The sequence below is a fragment of the Marmota flaviventris genome, chromosome 3, assembly GCF_047511675.1.
Source record: "Marmota flaviventris isolate mMarFla1 chromosome 3, mMarFla1.hap1, whole genome shotgun sequence".
Classification (NCBI taxonomy): Eukaryota; Metazoa; Chordata; class Mammalia; order Rodentia; family Sciuridae; genus Marmota; species Marmota flaviventris.
In genome coordinates this window covers 62,692,021-62,714,163 of record NC_092500.1, presented here as the reverse complement: position 1 = coordinate 62,714,163, position 22,143 = coordinate 62,692,021, and the positions used below count along the sequence as shown (strand labels likewise).

The window sequence follows — 22,143 nt, the reverse complement described above, 5'->3', positions numbered from 1 at the left end:
ATTACTTCACAAACCACTCCCTCTGGCAAAATGCCAGGCGCCATCCAGACTTGTTTACAGACTCTAACATTCATGTATAACTGATTAGAACTAATAAATAAATAAATAAAAGAAGGGAAGAGGGGAGGTGATAGAGGAAATGGAAAAAAAGTGGAAGCTGTGGGAAGTGATGGATATGGAAAAGCACTTTAATATTTATTTATTTATTTGTAGTTGTAGTTGGACACAACACCTTTATTTTATTTATTTTTATGTGGTGCTGAGGATCGAAACCCAGGGCTTTGCACATGCTTGGCGAGCGCTCTACTGCTGAGCCACAACCTCAGCCCCTGGAAAAGCACTTTCATGTGAATTTTCCACTTTGCTTTTGAAGGCAGCATTATGTGTACTATTCTAAGCTGAGGATCCCTACAGGATGAAAGGAGTCCAAGGCCATGTGCCTGGCATAATCCTTCTCACACCCAGTAGGCAGGGCCAGATCTGTAATCAAGGCTCATTTTATTTTCCAGCATGGACAAGCTACACCTAAACTTGACAGAATTGGCACTGACAATGAACCATGCATACAGCTTCTCTGTGTTTGAACACACTATTTTCCCTTCTGAATATCTTAGCAGCCACCTGGAAGCCAGGCTCAACAGGTATCACTCTTTCCTTGTCTACGTTGCCATTATTCTTTCCTTGTCTGGGTGGCAAAGCATGGTGGTCCTCAGTGTCGGACTTTTTTATTTCCTTCCTGGTGATTCTGTCGTGGTCACTCTGGCATAGATTCCAAGTTCCTCTGAAAAGCAAACAAACAACCCCAAACTTCTACAGGTGGTTTTGATGAACAGCCGGAATCCCTCACTCCTGGTTTAGTGGAATGAGCAGAACAGTTAGCCATCAGAGCTGTATAATATCCAGGCCATTAGTAATGACACTGGAGCAGATTAGCTTATTTAAGCCATTTTCCTTCCCTGTAAAGTAAGGATAATGATATTTACTTTGTAATTACAAATTACTTGTGGTTTAGAATTGGTAGATAATTAAAGATAATTATGAGTGCAAAGTTTATGACATGTTATAGCCCTTAATAAAATAAATACCCTCTCCTCCTCTTTGCCCCTCATTGCATTGTTCCCTAAAGTAGGAGGAACACCCCCTTATATTGGAATTGGATGCTGCAGTCAGCGATTAGGGGTGCTGGATAGAATGATCATGAATAATCCTTTAGCCTTCTGTGTTTTGTTTTGGAATATGTAGCATGCTCATTCAACAGGTATTTATTAAATACCTAGTATGTGTCAGGAGTGTTCTAGAAGCTGTCAACACAGCAGTATACAAAACAGATAAAAATCTCTGCCCTATAAAGCTGCTTTCTAGTGCAGGAGATGGACAAACAAAATAAAAAGGTAGAATGAATGGTAGATAGTGATCATCCAAGTAGAAAGAGAGTGCAGGAGAGGGAGAATAGGGGCTGTGGAGGTGGGTGTGGGGAGGGTGGGAGTATTGTAGCTTTATATAGAGGGTGACCAGGGAAAGCTCCTTGAGAAAGTGACATTTCCCAAAGGAGCTAAGGAAGCCAGGGAAACCAGCATTCCAGGTGGAGGAAAAGCCAGTGCTTTTCTGAGGTGGGAACATGCCTGGTCTGTTGGATGGATGTGGAGGAACCAATATGGAAGAGCCATTGTGGCTGCAGCAGAACTAGCTGAGCCCTGTTGAGACTGGTGGGACTTGAGGTTAGAGAGGGTGGAGGAGTGGAAGACTGTAGGTGCTTACGTGCTGTTTCAAGGACTCTGGCTTTTATCTGAGATGGGGAACCTTGACTGGTTCTGAGCAGAGCTGTTGTAAGATTTGCCTCCGTATTTCTCTCTGGCAGTATTAGTAAGAGTTAGGACAGAAGCAGGGAGACCAGTTATGAGTCCCTGTTTTGTTTTAGTTTTGGTACTAAAGATTGAACCCCGGGGCTCTCTACCACTGAGCTACCTTCCCTGAACTTTTTTATGTCCTCCCCCGCTTTTTTGTCCCTTTTTTTTTAAAAATTTTTTTTAGTTGTAGATGCCCACAATATCTTTATTTTTATTTGTTTATTTTTATGTGGTACAGAGATGGAACCCAGGGTCTCATGCGTGAGAGGCAAGCACTCTACCACTGTGCTACAACCCAGCCTGTTCCTTTGTTTTGAAACAGGGTTTCTTTAAGCATTTTTACTTTATTTTGAGTGTGCTACATATTCCAATTTATTTTATTTCACTAAGTTGCCCAGGTGGGCCTCAAATTTGCCACCCTCCTTCCTCAGGTTCCAAGGTAGTGGGGATTATGGGTGTACACCATTGTGCTGGGCCTATGAGTTTGTTTTATTCATTTGTTTATTTATTTTGCAGTACCGGGAACTGAACCCAGGGGTGTGCCACAACTGAGCTCTATCTTTAGCTCTTTTTCTTTTCTGAGATGGGGTCTTGCTAAGTTGCTTAGAGCCTCACTATATTCCTGAGGCTGGCCTTGAACATGTGATCCCCCTGCTTCAGCCTCCTGAGTGCCATCATGGCCAGCTGAATCTGTATTTTGATTGTGGGACAGGCAGATTTATTTTTCAATTAAGTTCTTTTTTTTTTTTTGCAGTACTAGAGATTGAATCCAGGGTTTTGTGCGTGCTTGGCAAATGCTCCACTATTGAGCTACATCTCCAGCCTCTTCAATTAGGTTTTTGCTTGGGTGAAGTAAAATTAGTTTGCATTCATTACATACACATTAGCTACATGGGAGAAAGTGTCTTAGTTGTATACACAATGTCAAGAAGATGGCAGTGTGATAATCACGCTTCAGAAACTGCTGGTGGTTGCTAGGTCCTGGATCAGCAGGGGTGTGAGAGTCTAGTTTCTCCATAATATCTCTGGTGCTTGCTTCATTGGGCATCCTGTTCCCACAGCCCCTAGGCTGGCCTGGAGGCTTGGCCTCAGTGAGAACTCTAACCAGGCTTGCCCTCAGTCCATCCCTTCTGTGGCTCAAGGGTCTTTTCCTTTTCATCTGGAGAGCAGACTCTCTTGTTCCCCATCCTGATTTGGCCATAAACATTAGACAAAAACAAAACAAAAACCCTAAATAAAAAAACTTCCAACAATTTTGTGGCTTTAAAGAAAATCTGAGGAACTCATTTATAATGGGATGCAAATGACTGACAAAGGCCTGGAGTGAGGTGTTCCTCCTTCTCCTACAGTTTACCTTTTTACAAGGACAAAGGCCTCAGTCAAAGGATTGACTTTAATGGAGACATCTCAGGTAACTGGGGAAGGTATTTTGGAAGGAGCTGGGGGCCTGAGGGGGAGGGGTTTGCTGTTGAGTACCCACAGTAGCCGAGTGTGGACAGTTATGACTGTGGCCACATGCCCGCCGAGTGTGCTGCCATCCATGGCCACTGGGGACTGCATTGCACTTCCAGGGATTTCTAAGCATGTGTTTCCTTTCCTGTCATTGGTTGGAACCACTCTTTCCAAGTTAAGACAAATACTGGCGCTGAGAACAATGGAATTTGGAAGCTCAGATCTTTTACCAGCTTCCCCAATTTCTTCAGAGGAGGCAGAAGAGCATAATGGTTAGGCACCAAATCTTACTGGATTCTGCTCTTGCCTCTGCCACTTGCCAGTTGCATGGTCTTCAACAAGTGATTTATTCTATGCCTCCGTTTTGTTATTTGTAAAGTGGGGATAATTGTCCCTACCTTATTAGGTTGCTATGAGGTGTAAATGAGATATTATGTGTAGTAAAATCAGAGCCCAGCATCTGGAGCATAGGATACACTCAATAAGTGTTATGTTATTTATCATTATGATTGTTATTATTATTATTATTATTTTTTAATCACTTAGAGCCATTGTGTGGCTGGCTGGCTACAACGCTGCAACCCAGGAGATCCTAAGGCCTTCTGAGCTATTGGCCGGAGTCAAAGCATACATTGGCTTCATACAGTCACTGGCCCAGTTTTTGGGTGCAGACGCTTCCAGAGTCATCCGCAATGCTCTCCTGCAGCAGACACAGCCACTGGACTCGTATGGGGAACAGACCATCACCACTCTCTATACGAATTGGTCAGTGTTGCTTACCCTTCCCCAGTGCCTTTCCTTCTTATTAGCACTTTTTTCTTTGTAGGGCCCAAGCATTTTAGCTTCCAGGATCATGGACCCCCAAATGAAGGCTTGTTTCTGCTTGAGGATCAGGGCAGTAAGCTGGGACAAATGCTGACCGACTTCTGTTTCCCATGAGGTTTCTTTCTGAACTTCGAGATAACACCCATCAGCCCACCCTGCAGCCATTTGACCCCTTTCCTATTCATCTCCACTTCTTAACCTTCTTTTTCTAGATTCTGACTGTTTTAATTTCTAACTTCCTCTTTCAGATATCCTGATTTCTTTTTGCTCTAGCTTTTCCCTCTGAGAACATTCTACTGACTTCTCCCTGGAACTTTGTTTCCTCATCCCCAGACATGGCCATATCAAGTCTAGGAGATTATTCTTAATAGGAAAGGTGGCCTCCTTCCCCAGATTGGAGAAGGTGTAATCAATACCATTTCCTCTGATATTTTTGAGGAGCTGGATTCCCTTCCTCAAGCCACTGGGTGGTGCTCTTAATCTAATATCAGTTTAGCGGGAGCCATCTGCAAAGAACCCCCTGAGTAAGGGGAGCAAAGTTTGCAAATACAAAGGTCAACAGGGATCAGGCAGGCAAGATAAGGGATGTCATGAGCTAGCTGAGGACTTTGAGAGGGTGGAGAGGGGATGCTTCTCTAAAGGGGACATCTACCATTTAGCAACACCTGAATCATACCCAGTAAACTCTTATTTTTGATGTAAAATATCTGATTAAAAACTTGATAACAAATTAAAATTGAAAGGGAAAAATATATTTGACAGTGGGGTTGGCCCACTGGTGGTTAACTTGTGACATCTGTAAAATAGACTCAGAGCTGGTGCCTGAGTAAGTAGTGGCAGGAGTTGGGCAAACCCTTCCCCCTGTACTGGCTGGCTCCTGGCTCCTCAAAACTCAGAGGTCAGGAGGAAATATTTGAAGAGTGGATGACCAGTGTTCATGGGGCTTCTCTCTGCCCAGGAAGTTTGACTTGAGGTTAACCTCCAGGTTCCTAGGTCCTCAGTCCAACCCTATTGTTGTTATCAGTTGACACTAAGTATATCTTAGAGGGCCCCAATTAGTAGGATTTTTTTTTTTGGTAGGAATTGAACCCTGAGTCTTGCACATGCTAAGCAGGTGCTCAAATACTGAGCTATATATACTCCAGGCCCCAGAAGAATTTCTTTTTTATGCCAGATTGAGCCTGTCTTATCTGACAGAAGGCAAGGTTGAAAGAATGCAATTGTTGGAAAAGAGTAGGGCTGAGGGATTAGACGTACGTGCCATTGCATTTTTCAGCATAGAGAAATACCCTGCAGATCAGAGGCCAGAGCTTGGGGTGTGGATTGTTGTATTGTCTTCTTTGAGTCTCTTCTCCCTACCCTGGTCTTTAGCAGAATTTCTCTTCTCAAGCCCAGTGGTAGTGGTAGGCAGCAGTGATTGGGAGAAGGGATTGGACACTAACTTATGCTTTCTTGGCCAACCTTGTAGGTACTTAGAAAGTCTGCTTAGACAGACAAGCAGTGGGACCATCACCCTCTCCCCAGCCATGCAGGCCTTCATCAGCCTTCCCCGAGAGGGGGAGCAGAACTTCAGCGCAGAGGAGTTCTCTGACATCTCTGGTGAGCCCAGGGCCTGGTCTTTCCCTTCCAACAACACCTTGGCCCACAGACCCATCTAATTTTTTCTACCTGCAGAGTGATCCTTCTACATTCTCTTCATTATCTCTGCTAAGGATTTTGGGAAAAATAAAGAGATTCTAAGCAAGGCCCAGAATTGAGGAGTGGCCTGGGGGTGCTGAGAGTGGAGAAGAAAAAGAGTTTAGGAGCTAGGCAGGAATGTTGAAATCACTGAAGGGGTTTATTTTTCTACAGAGAATGCAGGAGCAGCACATTAGTGATGGGTAAAGCATAAGGAGGGCATTCTCATGCTTGAAATGATTTAACAGTGGTCTGATGCCATGGCATTTTCTTCCCTGGGGATAAATTTAGAGCCTTGCCCATGTTTGGATTGTTGATGTTTAATGATAACAATGATGATGGGACCATAAGTGACATTTATTGTGAGCAGAGTTCTAAATGTTCACGCACAGTAACTCAGATAATCCTCACAACAGTTTGAAGTAGATACACTCATTATTCCCATTTTCCAGATGAAGACACTGAGATACAAAGAGTGTAAAAGCTTGCCTAAGGTCATGCGTTCATAAATGGTAGGACTGGAATTTCAACTCAAGCAAAAACTAGAACAATGTAGGGCTGCTTCTCAGTTGATAGAAAGCTTTTGTGTGGGGGTGGATGGGTGGGCAGGGGTAGATAAGGGCTGTGAAGGGAAAGAGTTGGGAAGCTGGTCTCTATTTTTCTATATTACTATTATTTTTGAGGTTCTGGAGAATTTAACCCAGGAGTATCTTACTACTGAGCTATACTGAGCTATATCCCCAATGTGTCCCCCACCAAAAGATTTTTTTTTAATATCTTCATTTTATTTATTTATTTTTACATGGTGCTGAGGATTGAACCCAGGGCCACACACATGTGAGGCAAGCACTCTACCACTGAGCCACAACGCCAGCCCCGATTTTTTTTTTTTTTGACACAGGGTCTTATTAAGTTGCATAGGCTGGCCTTGAACTTGCCATCCTTCTGCCTTAATTTCCCCAATAGCTAGAATTATGGACATGTGCCACCATGCCCAGCAGCTGGTCCCTTTTTAAAGAGGGCTTAAAACCATACAGATCTTTTTTTTTTTTTTTTTTTCTTGGTACTAGGGATTGAACCCAGGACCTTGCATGTGCTAGGCAAGTGCTCTATCACTGAGGTCTATTCCTGCTCTTTTTATTTTGAGAGAGGGTTTTGCTGAGATTCCCAGGCTGGCCTCTAACTTGTGATTCTCCTGCCTCAGCCTCCTGAGTAGTTGGGATTATAGGCCGTGTGCCACAAGACCTGGCCAGATCCTTTTTAATGTTGTTTTATGGACTCAGTCATTCATGAACTATCCCTCCTTCTTCTTCCTCTCACCTCTATAAATCGTGGATTGTGCATGGTGACTGGGACAGGCAGAAGATGTTCCAGGGATCTTGTCCTCTATCTTTTTCCCTCCTCCTTTGAGGATACTAAGAAAGCCAGAGTGTACAGGTGTGTTTTTTTGGTTTTAATTTTTTTAGTTGTAGATGGACACAATATATTTCTTTATTCATTTATTTTTATGTGGTGCTGAGGATTGAACCCAGTGCCTCACACATGTGAGGCAAGTGCTCTACCACTGAGTCCCAGCCCCAGCCCTACAGTTGTGTTTTTACACAGTAGTGTTTTCCAGTTCTGCCTCCTTACTGTCATCATACCTTACCTGCTGGGGGGTTTTAGATGTCCCCTTCCCAACAGCTGTACTCCCAAGCTATAGGCAGCCTCTAAGATCTGCTTTAGGTCTTGCTGACAACTGACAAGCAGCAGGAGGTAATGTTCATTCCCCCTTCTACCACCCCCACCCCAATTTCCTGGGGTTACCATGGCAATGGGGCAATGCTATTGCAAAAATAGATAGATAGAAGGAGAAGGATGTCCTGGGGTTACTAGCTGGGTGTAAGAAGACTGGAATAAAGAGGTTCCACAGATCCAAACCAGTAGATCAGTGTGTCTCCTCTCTGTCAGCTCCAGAGAAGGTGGTTCCCTTTCCTTCTGTCAGCCATGTTTAGCATTATCTAAGCTGACCAGTTAGGAAATTCTTGCATAATTCTTAGCTCAGTTCTCCCTATTACAAATAGGTGACTCTGAAAGAGTCTAGTGTCTACTTTGGACAAGGTTCTGTGTCATCTGCTGTGATCAGGTTTGCTTCCTTCTTCTGTCATTGGGGGAGGTAGAGATCAAGTGGTCCTGCCTTCAAAGACTTGAGTGCAGGGCTTGACACTTTTCTCCCTAAACTCTGATTAATGATAATCACCTTGCCTTTCTTCTGCAGCTCTCTAGTTGTTGTTACTTCTGTTCTTTTACGGTTTTTCCTGCTGGGATGGCCCATAGCCAAAGATCACAGCCAGAGTTCCTCCCTAGCAGAGTTTGTCACTAGTGCTTCCAACACGGAATTTCCCCAGGCAGGTTTTATTTAATTCACAAAGGGCAAAAGCAGTCTGGGTGGGGAGGAAGAAGGCACTGAGAAAGACCAGATTTAGAGGGGAAAAAAAATGAAAGGAAAAGAAGAGTAGAGACTCTGGGGATGTGTGTTGAAAAAAGAAAAAAGAAAAGGTAGCTTGGAAAACTTGGACACATTAAATAAGGAAAGTAAAAGAGGCATTGCATTGTATTTCTGGACCTGCCCCTGACGTGAATAAGAGACCTTGGACGAGCACCTAACCCCTCTTGTCTGTAAAGCCAGGATGAAGTGCCTGGGCCCAGACCTCAGAGAGCCGTTATTAACCAACACAAAAAGAATCCCTTGTTTGGGGCTGGGGATGTGGCTCAAGTGGTAGCGTGCTCGCCTGGCATGCGTGCGGCCCAGGTTCTAGCCTCAGCACCACATACAAACAAAGATGTTGTATCCGCCGAAAACTAAAAAAAAAAAAAATATTAAAAAAAATTCTCTCTCTGTCTCCCTCTCTCTCTCTCTCTCTTTTTTTTTTTAAAAAGAATCCCTTGTTCATATGTATCTTTATAGTTTTGTAAGGTTTTTCTAATGTAGCATCTTATTCTTACATCAACCCTGTGAGGAATTCACAGGAGACATGAATTTCTTAATTTTACAGAGAAGTAAATAGGCTCAGAGAGACTCAATGGCTTATTTGAAGTCTTAACAACTCATGAAGCTAGTATGGCAAGAGCCAAACCCAGGTATCAAGTGAAGGGCTTGGGAAAGTACAGATTCTTACAAGAAAGTGAGGTCATAGTTATCTTGGTGTGAGTCGTAGTGGGAAGAGGGTAAATTATCCCGTGGACAGACTAGACCTGTCACCTGAATGCAGGATTTCAAGCCATCTTTGCTCTTCAGCTTCCCACTTCCTTTCCTTGCCAGACATTTTAAAGTTCAAATTACCCTATTCTGTTGTACAAATGCCCCAGCATCCCCTGAGTCCCACTTGGGACCTCTAAAACTCTATTCCAGAGATGCGAGCCTTGGCTGAACTTTTGGGCCCCTACGGCATGAAGTTCCTAAGTGAAAACCTGATGTGGCATGTGACCTCTCAGATTGTGGAGCTAAAGGTACTGTGGAAACAGGTCCCCTGGAGAAGGGTCCCACCTTGGGAGAGAAGGGGTAGGTGAAGGAGGCTGGAGGAAAGATGTAACATTGGTGTCTCTCTCTCTCTTTTTTCCCCTACTTAATGTCTCACTGTTCCTGGGCTGCAGAAATTGGTGGTGGAAAACATGGATATACTTGTTCAGATCAGATCCAACTTTAGCAAGCCCGACTTGATGGCTTCTCTGCTGCCACAGCTGATGGGTACATATTTCTCTACAATGAGAAAGAACTATGCTATGGAAATGGCATTGTCGATGACAAGGGTTTTCAGGGACCTGAGGTTAGGCTGGGTTTGAAGAAGCAAAACTATCACTCTCTTAAGATCTCATCTCTAATATCCCTCTTTCCCCTCAGGAGCAGATAATGTGTTGAAGCGCATGACCATTATTGGAGTTATTCTCAGTTTTAGGGCCATGGCTCAAGAGGGACTTCAGGAGGTGAGTGTCAGAGAATCCCAGATGTTCTGTGGGTAGAGTTTGCATGAGAAGTTGTGAAAGGGATTGGTGAGCACTGAAAAGAAGCAGAAGTCCCAGGAGGTCCAGGTGACTAGATGAGCTGAGGAAACCTAGAGGCACGAGGGGAGGGATAGCTTGGATAGCTGATGACATTCTTATCTAAGTTGAGGCCCCTTTTCCACTTGTCCCCCCTTGTTTGGGAAGGTGCTGGCTGCTGCCCTGTGGACTCATTCATCTTTTCTTCCTCCAGGTGTTCTCTTCCCACTGCCCATTTCTCATGGGTCCTATCGAGTGCCTGAAGGAGTTTGTCACTCCAGACACAGACATCAAGGTAGGAAGGTGCCAAGTGGAATCCAGTTAGGAGACCTTTGCTGGGGGAGAATGGTGTAGCTAGGGACTGGGAGGGAGAGGGCTCTGAAGAACACTGCAGGAATCAGCCAGGATTCCAAGAGGAAAATGGGCAGCAGATATTCTTGGAGAGAGAAAGTGGAGCTAGGGAGACTTTGGAGGAGTAGGGAGAGAAGTGGAGTCTGGGGAGGTTGGGGAAACATTCCTGGAGTGGAGATGTGCCTGTAGGCTTTCACCTGAGGTAAGCAATGTGCAAATTAGATGCCAAGCTGTATGCAGGCAGGTCCCCTCTTTAGACAGGAGCTCCAGTACTTTTTGTAAGGTTTGTTCTTCCCGTTCTCACCCACTCTGCCTCTCCTCAGAGTTCTTTTTTTTTCCTGCTCTTTTCTTCTTCCTGGTTCTTAACCTTTCTGGCCCTTTGTCACCTGCCTCAGGGCCCTTTTGCAAAAGAGGAAGAAGGGCTTCTGCAGGTCACCTGAGTTAGATGTCCATACCCCTTGCACATCTTTTAGGCATCTTGTCTTTTCAATCATCTGGAACAAATAAGTATGTTACGTAGGAAATATAGCCAAAGCCTGGGGACAAGTTCTTTCCAATGCAAAAGCAGGTGGCTACTTTTATGATTCCTTTAAAGGAGAGAGGTTTGGTGAGAAGGAATAATTTAAGCTGGAGCCAGTGATGCATTCCTGTAATCCTAGCTACTCTGTGGACTGAGGCAGGAGAATTGAAAGTTCAAGGTCAGCCTGTGTAATTTAGCACGACCCTGTCTAAAAATCAAAAGGGTTGGGGTGTAGCTCAGTGGTAGAGTGCTTGACTAGCATGTGCCAGTATGAGGTTAAATCCCCAGTATTAGGGAAAAAAATTAAATTGGATATTACGAAAAACTTCCTTGCTTTGAGAACAAAAGAGTGAATGAAGTTTCTCCTCTACCTGCCTGAAATCACCTGAGGGGTGGTCACGGGGGCAGCAGGAGCGATGCCGATGCGTCTCTAGGTTGACTGCCCTCCTGAATGTTCTGATTTGGGACTGAGCCTGGGTTTTGGGCAGCTGCTTCTGTTGGGGCTGAACGCTCTAGCCTGTCAGGAGCTTGTCTAGCTGATATCTCCTGGGCAGCTGCGAGCTTGCCTGTGAAAAATAAGCAGGTGTGGGCAGAGAAGGGGGATGGCCTGTCCATCCGAGAGCTGTTACTTGCTCGAGAGATAAAAAGATTAGGAGGAGACAAAACAAGACCCCTTCAGGAAGTTACAGGCCATGGACCAGGTCCTGATCTGCTTGGCCATGGTTGCCACAAACAGGGTCAACTGGGGCCTAGGGGATTTAAGTAAAGGGCAGAGCAGAAGGTGGCTAAGGTTTGCCTTCTGGGTCAGTACCATGAACAAAGTGTGTGCATGTTGTAATGTCTGTATAAAGATGTGCTACTTAGAAGCAATTATTCTTGTTCTCTTGGAATATTTCAAAGTTTTATTGATTTTTTTTAAAATATTTTAAGCCTAAAAAGGAGTTTGAGTTCTTGGTGTGGGAGTGGGGGTTGGGGACCTATAACCTGGGAACCTTATTGTAAGTACAACAAGGGATTCAGGTATCAATCAATCAATCTTTTTGAACATCTTCTGTGTTCTTAGCATTGTATTAAATGCTAGAGAGGATAAAGAAAAATCAGAGTTCCTGGTTTTAAGATAAAGAGGAAAAGGCATAACAACATTTGCTCTGTTAGTCATTAGGGTAGACAGGAGCTTTGCCCTTGAGATCTAATTGAATTTTCACAATAACTCTGTTAGCTAAGTGTTATTATCCCAGTTTTACAGATGAGAAAATTGAGGCCCAAAGAGGTTAAGCCAAAATCATATTTTAATGAGTTGGTTGCTAGGATTTGAGTTTAGATCTGTTTTGTTCTAAAGTCACCTTCTCCCTTCACTATGCCGTGGGGTTCAAAAAGTTATAATCTATTTGGTGAGATCAGCCATATGTCTCACTTCCTTTCTGAAAAGATAAGCAATGCCAGGTGCTGTGTGTATCAATGCTAGAGGGACCAATTTAAGGGGTGGGGGGAGATGAGTTTGGGCTGAAGTAACCGGGGAGGCCTTCACAGGGCAGGTTGAGATTAGAATTGAGCCTAAGGAATGGGCGTGACTTCGATGTAAGTAGAGGAAGGAAAGAGCCGAGAGGCAAGAAGTGAACCAAAGTGTAAAAGAAAGAAAGGAAGTTGTGGTTTGGGGACAGTGAATAAATTACCCTTGCTTCATTGAATGAAGCATTTAGGGAAATAAGATTGAAAAGTAAATTTGTACAGTGGAGTGTCCTGAATACCAAGTTAAGGCATTTGGGCTTTCTTCCTGGAGACTAGGGAAAGCTTTGAAAGAATATCTAGAAAAAATGATATAGTACACCAAAATCTTAAAATCTGTGATCCAGGAATTCAGGTTGCTTATAGCTTCTGTCAAGTACTTTTCTCCTGGATTCCTACCCAAAATATTGTTTTCTTCTCTACCAGGTGACCCTGAGTATCTTTGAGCTGGCATCTGCTGCAGGGGTGGGCTGTGACATTGACCCAGCCCTAGTGGCTGCCATTGCCAACCTGAAAGCTGGTAAGATAGGGGACAGCTGGGATGAGGGAGGGCTTGTGCCCTACTTTTGGGAAAGAAAATGTCAATGTCAAATAAGCCTTTATTTGGGATTGTGAATTCAGAGGATATAAACTGGTAGGTATGGAAAGACCTGCAGTGTAGACCCTAACCTCCAGAAAATTAAAAAAAAAATTTAGTTGTAGATGGACACAGTACCTTTATTTTATTTGCTTTTTTAATATGGTGCTGAGGATTGAACCCAGTGCCTCACATGTGCTAGCTCTATCACTGAGCTACAACCCCAGCCCCAGAAAATATTTATGTAGGTGATTTAGGGTTCTCTGTATATTGCAAACAATTGATGTACCAATTAGCTAGATATGATGCTCTAAATGAGAGTCTGTTTGGCACTCAGCAAGTGCTCACAGGAACTTATACACTGGTTGGGGAAGCAAAACTCATGCAAATGAATCAAAGAACAAGCCAAAATAGTACCTGATTTCCCGGGAAGTTGTGTGGTATGGCATCTGACTTCCCCACTCTGATCCTGTGTTCTTCCCTCCCACGTCATCACTTTGACACTATCCACTCCTTCCCCAGTCTCACACTTGTCTCTCATACTGTTCATTACACATTTCCTCTGAGTAGCATGTTCCTATGTACACACACCCAGAAGAGGATGGAATCCAGTGACTGGCAGTGAGCCCTTTTGAAATTGCCAGACTACCCCCCTTTCTCTAATGGCCCAGGAGTCCTCTCTCTCTTTCCTGCCTCTCCTTCCCTCCAGGAAGCTGACAGGTGTTTCAGGACTGCAGGTCAGCAGAGCCCTAGGCTAGGAGTTCTGCCCTGTCATCAGAGGAGGCTTACAGAATTTGAGCCATTGGCTTTAAGTGGATGCTAGTTCTGTCTCCTTTAGTCATAATCACTTTCCTATAGTGATTGACAGAGTGTGCTCATAGATATTTTCTCATGTGGTCATAATTCTGTGAAGCAGGACCCCTGCCCAGAAGATAACTCCTATTTGCTGACTTACTCGCTTTTCCTCTTTCCCTCTCACCAGACAGCTCATCCCCTGAAGAAGAATATAAGGTGGCCTGCCTGCTCTTGATCTTTCTTGCTGTGTCCCTCCCACTCCTTGCCATGGACCCTTCTTCCTTCTATAGCATTGAGAATGATGGTAAGTAAGGAGTAGGTGTGAAAAACCAAGGGTATTCAGGTTAGTGTCCTAGGGGTCACTTACCTGGAACATATAGATTTCTTTTTTTTTTTTATACCAGGGATTGGGTGCTTAACCACTTAGCCACACCCCCAGCCCTTTGTTTTTTTTTTTTTTTTTTTTTTGAAAAGAGTCTCAGCAAGTTGCTTAGGGCCTCCCTAAATTACAGAGTCTGGCCTTGAACTTGTGATCCTCCTGCCTCAGCCTCCTGAGCCTCCTGAGCTGCTGGGATTATAGATGGGCACCACCATGCCAGGCTGGAACATACAGATTTCTGATTCAGGTGTAAATTTCTGTTTCAAAAAGCACTTCAGTCAAATGTCAGGAATATCCTTCCCCAAATGTCTTCTAGTCCTTTTGGTGTCAAATAGGGGTAGCCCAGCCTGAAAGAAATGAGAAATTACCTGTCGGGATCAACCTGGGGTGGCTCACTTTGTAATTTCTTTCAGGTTACAACAATAATATCCACTGCTTGACCAAGGCCATCATCCAGGTGTCTGCTGCCCTCTTCACACTCTACAACAAGAACATTGAAACTCACCTCAAAGAGTTTTTGGTGGTGAGTACGTCTAGATGATAAGGAATGGAAGATGGCCAAGGGTTGGAATTGGTTGTCCTCAAATCCACAATTATTGTCAAACAGGCCTTCAAGGTTCACCTCTCACTGGAATCATTCAGTAAATAGTGAGAGGCTCCTCTGTGAAAGGCAGAAGTTTGTTCCAAACTCCCTGACAGCTGGTGTTTCGGCTTCTGCCCGAGTACTTGAAAAATCACTGGGCAAAGAAAAAATCTGAGTTCTGCCACTACACAAGATTGTATAACGTCTGAAGAGCTAACTTTTAGGCCTTCAGTTTTCCCATTTGTCAACTAGGGAGATAAAACTGAATCCATCGTTCATCACCTGGGTGTGCATCGGAATATCCTGGGGAACTTGTTAAAATAGATTCTTGATCTTTACCCTAGACCTACTGAATTAGAATTTGCCAGGGGAGGCTGGGTTTCTGTGCTTCTAATTTGGTCTCCAGAAGATCAGATGCGCATTAAAGTTGTCAAGACACTGAATTTTATAACCTGCCAGTCCCTTTCCAATTCTATGTTGACAGTCAATGACTAGTTTTCAGATTTTACTGGAAATCAGAGTCACCTGGAGAGTTTGCACTTCCAATGAGTTTCTAGTTAAACTTGATGTCCTTTGTCTTGGGCTCTTACTTTGAGAACCACTGATCTAGATTTCTATGGACTGGGGTTCACAACCAGAAGGCTGATTCCTCTATAGGTTATGTCCAATTTGTTTGAAAAACTGTTTCAAAAAATGTTTTCAGCCAAAGTTTGATTCCTGTAACTATCACCATTGATCTTAGTTTTGCCTCCGGAAAGACACAGAATAAATAATCTCCTTCCATAGTTGAAAGATGCCCTAGTGTTTTCCATTCTAAATCCTCCACAGAGGAATCCTGTCCATACACTTCTGATACATGGTCCATTATCCACTGCCAGTTTGAGCATTCTCAGTAGCAGGAAGTTTTTTCCTCTGAAAAGCTTGGTCCTGATTTAAGAGCTGGAGCTGCAATTTTTTTTTTCTTCCAGGAGGAAACAGTAGATCATATTGTTGTTTCAGGAATTATACCCTTGTCCTGAGAAGTATATGTCAAGGACTGTAGGTTGGTTAGAGGGACTCTAAACTGGGACAACCAACCATACAGAATGGGCTCTGAACATCTGAAATATAAAAAGAATTCACATCAGATTTCTAAGATGGGGTGAGAACGGATTCCCCGCCTCCTTTTCCTTTTTATCCTATTTGTTTGCTAAATGCAGGTAATCTAAGTATGGGATGTGAATCACATTTCTCTCTCCTGCTTTTATCTGTTGGGGGCCTGCAGGTGAATGGAGATGACAGCCCCTGGGGAGTTGACAGGAGGAGAATACCAAGAGCAAGAGTCTGAATCAGAGGCCTGGCTCTGGCTCCAGTCGTGAGGGGAGTCAGCTGTAAACAGCCTGATGACAGAGGTGTCTGGAGGCTGCCGGGGGGGGAAAAGAGAGATTAATCTCCTGGCACACAGCATCGCTGGCCTGTTTTCTAGGTTCTTCCTTTGCCCTGTGCAGCCCTTCCTCGGGCACCCTCAGCCACCTCAATTTGTTGGCACTGGCAGGCCAATGCGATCTGGGCTTGTTTATAGGCACTGTGCGTCTCTGAAACTGAGGGGACTTGCCTCTCCACCTGGAGTCCTTGGGAACATCCTAGCTGGTTTAACTCTCCTCCTTGATCTGTTCTTAACTTCCTGTAGCCTGAGGCTGTCCTATTCTGACCTCCATAAAAATCTGCTTCTTTATAAATTCTTCCCTTCCAGGTGGCCTCTGTCAGCCTCTTGCAACTGGGCCAGGACACCGACAAGCTGAAAACCCGAAATCGGGAATCCATTTCTCTACTCATGCGCTTGGTATGTATCTTGTTTAAACTGGTCTGAGAAAAGAGAAGACGACTCCTTTTTAGGGTCTTTGGGTCCCTGCCATTGTCATCACCCAAAAACATTAACTAACAATTAAATTCTGCTTGGCCCTGTGGGTCTAATGCTCACATTCTGGCCAACATTTTAGATTTATGCTATAATCCCAGAGCAGAGTCTTCCTGGTCCCTTGCTGACTGGGCTCCTTGTCCTGCGTTGTTTGTGAGTCTGACCTGATGGCACAGCTGTGTCCCTTATCAGTAACTACCTGTTCAGCGTGTGTTTGGTTTTATTTGACAACTTCCTACTACTGTATTTCTTGTCCTTCAGGGTACTGTGAAGAGAGTCCTAACTAGCACAGAGTGGAACAGAAGAGGTTTAGGGGTAGGGCTCTCAGGAAGCAAAGGATTTTAGCTGTAAGGCAGGACCCAGTGGGCCATCAATCAGCCAGCACCTGCTGTCACTTTTTGCTTTTCAAGCTGTGGGTTTGCCTTTACTCTGGCAGAAAGTTCTGGAAACTCGACTTTGTCTCTCCCCCCACCCCTGTTTCATGACCCTCTTCAACATGCTTATTCACTCTTTTGTTCTAAAAGTGTGATTCTCCAGGTTGGTACCACACTTAGATATGGACAGGAGTGGCTCCTGCCTTTGCATATGTTCTAGAGACCCTCCTGTGGGCTCTGGGGAGAGGATATGTTCACCTAGAGTCCCTGTCCCACCTCAAAGCACACACTAAACCTATGTGGGTGTGGAACTTCTTTTCCAAGTCCATCCTACTGAGCCAGACTATGGGTGTACCTCTAGGGCCTAAAGTATATGTGACAGGAGTTGTATATGTGTATACAAAATCCCTCAAGCTGGGAGTGAGAAAAGTATGAGGATGGTGTTAGAGCCTGGTTCCCTCCTTTTACTCTGTTCTGTCTGAATTCTGAGGATTTTAAGGTTTGTTTGTTTTTTTAAAGTACTGGGGATTGAACCCAGGGCGCTGCCACTGACCTAAATCCCAGCTCTTTTCATTTTTCATTTTGAGACAAGTATCTTGCCAAATTGCCCAGGCTGACCTCAAACTTGCGATCCTCTTGACTTAGGCTCCCAAGTCACCCGGATTACGGGTGTGTGCCACCATATCTGGAAAAAAGCTTTATTGTTATTTACTTATGTGTGTTTATTTGTAGTAGTGGGAATCAAACCCAGGGCTTAACACATGCTAGGCAAGTGCTCTGCCACTGAGCTACATTACCATTAGAGTTTAAGAATTCTTAAGCTCAGAATTCCATGAAATTACAAAGGTATATTATAAAGGCTGAAAGATAGAAGATAATAGTTTGCTAGTTTATTTAGTCATTTGGTAGGTGGGCCTCCATTGGTACTATTGGCCTTGGTCCAGAAATTTTGGAAGCAGATATTCCTGGGACTCATTCCAGGTCCCCAACTCTAGAGTGGTATCTGTCTTTCAGTTTCTCCAGCTAGGAAGAGGCCTAGGCTGATCGGGGATAGGATGGAGGAGGGAAGGACATGGTGGTGTGTATGTGTGTGGGCTGTGTGTGGTGAGGGGCAAGAGGGCTGAGGAAGGGCAAAGGCCAGAAGTGGGCTAGGTGGAACATAGTCTTTGGAGCAGCATAATTCTTTATCCATAAAAGTGGGTAATAAAGCCAGGTGTGATGGCACATGTCTGTAATCCCATTGAGTCAGGAGGCTAAGGCAAGAAGATTGCAAGTTCAAGGCCAGACTCAGCAATTTAATGAGACTGTCTCAAAAAAAAATTAATAAAAGGGCTGGGTGTATAGCTCAGTGATAAAGTATCCCTGGGTTCAACCCCCAGTACCAAAAAAAAAAAAAAAAAGGGTAATAATCCTTATGATAGAGTGGTTAGGATTTATGAGATAAAATATACAAAATTGCTCAGTACGTTATAGGTTCTCAACAAATGCACTTCCCCCTCTGTCTGCTGCTCATTTTAGTTTCCAGATGATTTAGGCATTCTTCTTGTGGTTTTCCCTCAGTAAGGTTGGAGGTGGTTCTGAATTGCCACTGAGCCTACCTCCTCTGTTTTGTCCCTGTCCTCCATCCCACTGCCTCTGCCCCCAAACATGGGGAAATGTCTGTCTCTTGTTGCCGCCCAGGGAGGCCAGCAGAATGGCAGTAGCAGAGTTAGGACCTGGCATTATTTGTTGGAGGTGGAGATTGGAGGGACTAGCTGCTGCAAAGCAATTTAAATGCAAATGTTTCTACAGATAAATTGGAAATGACTGGAGGGGAAGGAGCTATGTTCTGAGTTAAGAGAGGGTAGCCCCAAATTCTGGCCAATACTTCTCTCCCTGGGATTTTCTGTCTTCACTGTCAAGTCTGGGCAGTGTCCACCCCGATGTTGCCAGCCTTTCCTGGCATGGTTCCTGGGGGCAAGAGATGGCTCTCTCAGAAAATCATGGAATCTGTGATGTCAGACCAGACCAGATCTTGGCCATTAGTCCAGGACTTAAAATTCATAGGAGGGGAAACTGAGGGAGAGGGAGAGAAAGATGATACTCAAGGTCTCCCCTGTGATATGAGAGCAGATTTGAGACTAGAACCTTAAGTTAATTAGGCTTCTACTCTAGGGCTGCTTTCAGTACCATATACTTCTACCAGTTCAGAACTCTGTTATTCTCTTGTGCTTCTCTGGGAACAGGAAGTCATGGGCCAGTGGATCCTTCTGGAAGTCATCACTCATTTCCCTGTACCTAAGAGTGATATCCTGGAGAGGGAAGCTCATCTCTCTCCTGCCTTACAGTTTGAAAGTCTTATGAGCAAGGAACTCTTTCTGTTATGAGACCTGGGATCTGCAAATTTGCCCAGGAGCATTCCTTTCCTTCAACCCACAGTGTCTGCTCTTCTGAGGCCGTTCTGTGTATTACCATGCGCATGTGTTTGAGAAGAGTAAAATCTTATAACTTGTAAAACTTGAAAGTACTTCAGATAGAGAGAGAAACATATAAGAGTAGCTGTGGCAGATTCTCTTCCCTTGGTGGATTTTCAGAACTTGAAATTCCAGACATGTTGGGAAGGGGCCCATCTGTGTGAATTGCCAGGGAATAGGGGACACACCTCTCTATTGCTTTCTCTCTTTTTTTTTTTCTTTCTTTTTGAACTGGGGATTGAATTTAGGGCCTCATGCATACTAGGCAAGCATTCTACCACTGAGGTAACCCCCAACCCTTATTATTTTATTTTGATAAAGGTCTCACTCAGTTGCCCAGCCTGACCTTGAACTTGTAAGCCTGCTGCCTCAGCTTCCCAAGTAACTGGGAAGTGAGCCACCACACCAGGCCAGAGCACATTTTTAGTTCCTTAACCTCTTGGACACACTGCTTTCCCCTGCAACACAGGGCTGTGCTGCTCTTAGGGAACTCGCTCCCTTTGCCCATCCTCACCCTTCACCCCTACCCTCACCCTCACTCTTATCTGGGCATCTTGATCTATCTTCCTGCTTGGCTGTTGGAGCTGCTGGGATTACCACAACACACAGGCTTCTAATTAAACTAATTAATCATGCCTGCTTCTTTATGCAGCATCCTTAGTGTTCCCTAAACACTACTGAGCATGGGAGGAGACAGGCCCAACACAAGAGGACCCATGTGGATTCTAGACCCCTCTTCCTTGGCCTGCAGTGGCAATTGTTCCTCTCACTGCAAAGCTTTGTAATTGGCACTTTTATCTATCTTTACCTGCATCTGTGCTGCCCTCTCCCATATAATTTAATATCCAGGAGAGAATGTTTTTTTCTGCCACCAGGAAGAAAATTTTTTTTCCACTGCCTTCTTCTTCTGTTCTCTTTACAATAGCCCTGATGAAGGGGAGAGGGGCCATTATAATAGATCTGAGGAGTCCACATTGCCCTCCTGGAGTCACACTAGGTGAGGGAGGAAGAGGGGAGTGTGATTTGGAACTCTGTTCTCTTGGAGCTCTTAAGGGCCTCAGAGATCCCGGGAGTTGCATGAAGAACAGTGTCACAGACATACATAATGCTGAAGGTTCTCATCTCTCGCCCTGTCTGTTCCAGGTGGTGGAGGAGTCATCCTTCCTGACCCTGGACATGCTGGAGTCCTGTTTCCCTTACGTCCTGCTTCGAAATGCCTATCGGGAGGTGTCCCGGGCCTTCCACTTGAACCGGGTGCCTGCCAATACCCACTGAAGGGCCCTTTGGACCTGCCTAGACCCACGCCATGGTGGAAGCTGTGGTCATTTTCTCAAGGGTGGGAGTGGGGATGGGGTCACTAGGGAGAGCGGGTCAGGCACCAATGCTGATGAACTGGTATGCAGAGTACAGGACTGAGAACCCAGAGAGGTGGGGCAGGCTGGGGGTGTGGAGGACACTTTATGGACAAAGTTAGGGGATTGGAGATATATATGAATTTTTTTTACCAGAAAAATAATGAGTGACATACAAGTATATTTCCTATTCTGGTGACTAGAGCTTGGGCTCTGATAGGCATGGGTCTCGCCGACCTTCATCACTATTCTAGGATAATGCTGGCGGGCAGAGATGATCAATCATCATATTAAACCATAATGAGCTTATAATCCTCCCACTGGAGCTGCTATTGTCTCCTGCACATTCATTAGGACGATTATCTCCTCTCTTCCTCTTCCAAATGCATTCAGCAAACATGCAGCCTGCTCCCACTGCAGAGGGGCAGCAAAGGGACCCCTCTTCTCCTTTGTGGGGTTCTTCCTCTGCCTCTGCTTGACTGCCTTTCCCACTGGGGCAGGGAGGAAGTGCTCTCCAGAGGGTTTTGCTGCCCACCTGCTGTCCTACCCGTTGTGGATAATGAGCAAGTTCTCTGCTATCACCCTGCCTGCTTTTTCTTTGATATCTCCCCAACCCATTGCAGAGGGAAGGTCTGGGTCAATCCTAGGTCACATGGCAGTGAAGCAAACCAGACTCCTATGGATTTTTCCTCCCACACCATTTGGGGGCACTCTTCTTCCTATTTGGAGGGACTCATTTAACCCCAAATCCTCTTTTCAGCCCTGGGTACAGCTGTTGCTCCAGGCAGGGATTTCTCTTCTAGATCTTAAATTTCACAGACCTCATTAGGTTGTAGGGCCCTGAGAGTGGGTATCCTTGAGGGACTACAAGCTGTTTCAACTTAGCTCTTTTCTGCACTAATTAGAATTTCAAGTGTCACAGAGCCTGGGGCATTCAGGATAACACTGAACTAGGTTTAGTTAACTCCATGGCAGGAAACAGTGGCCCATCCATCACTGCTGAGCACCCACTGCCAGAGAGGATGAGAGCAACAGATCATGTATGTCAGAAGTCCAGAGCAGTTGGAGTGGGCAAATATAATTAGCTCGTCGATTAATTAGGGTCATGTCCATACTTCCACAATGAAAGGGAAGCAATTGTTGGCTTTTGGCAAAACCATCCGGCCTTCATTAAACCTATTTGATATCTGTTGTTGGATTTTGAATGTGTGTTTGCTTTTTATTTCTCCAGATCCATGCTTAGTTAATACTTTCTTGACACCCGAAATCAACACACAAATTTTTCTTAGCAACGACTGTCTGTTCTTTAGGAGAGAAGCAACGGAATCCTGCTTCATGCATCAGCTAATCGTCCTTCCTTGCTACCAGAAGGACATTGTGTCGTAAGGAGTAATTCAGTGTCAGGCCTACTGAGACAGTGAACACAGCTGAGGAGGAAGAGAAGACTCAGATCTGATCAATGACCCCCACCTTCATATCTCTGCTCCATTCTTCTGCTTGAGAAGATAGAGACCCCTTCTCCATCTGCATGGAGAACT

The 22,143-nt window shown here is 44.7% G+C and overlaps 1 protein-coding gene across 1 annotated transcript in view; it reads left to right on the top strand.

The window, feature by feature from the left end:
• Nckap1l (NCK associated protein 1 like) overlaps positions 1 to 21,810 on the top strand; it is a 58,882-nt gene extending 37,072 nt beyond the window's left edge. The window contains exons 20-31 of the mRNA XM_027950017.2: positions 510 to 641; positions 3,846 to 4,064; positions 5,593 to 5,723; positions 9,193 to 9,290; positions 9,435 to 9,528; positions 9,682 to 9,764; positions 10,033 to 10,113; positions 12,622 to 12,715; positions 13,755 to 13,871; positions 14,360 to 14,469; positions 16,262 to 16,351; positions 20,397 to 21,810. Coding sequence (XP_027805818.1) covers positions 510 to 641; positions 3,846 to 4,064; positions 5,593 to 5,723; positions 9,193 to 9,290; positions 9,435 to 9,528; positions 9,682 to 9,764; positions 10,033 to 10,113; positions 12,622 to 12,715; positions 13,755 to 13,871; positions 14,360 to 14,469; positions 16,262 to 16,351; positions 20,397 to 20,528 — 1,381 coding nt within the window. The 3' untranslated portion in view covers positions 20,529 to 21,810. The remainder of the gene's footprint in view (positions 1 to 509; positions 642 to 3,845; positions 4,065 to 5,592; positions 5,724 to 9,192; positions 9,291 to 9,434; positions 9,529 to 9,681; positions 9,765 to 10,032; positions 10,114 to 12,621; positions 12,716 to 13,754; positions 13,872 to 14,359; positions 14,470 to 16,261; positions 16,352 to 20,396) is intronic.
• The last annotated feature ends 333 nt before the right edge of the window (positions 21,811 to 22,143 follow it).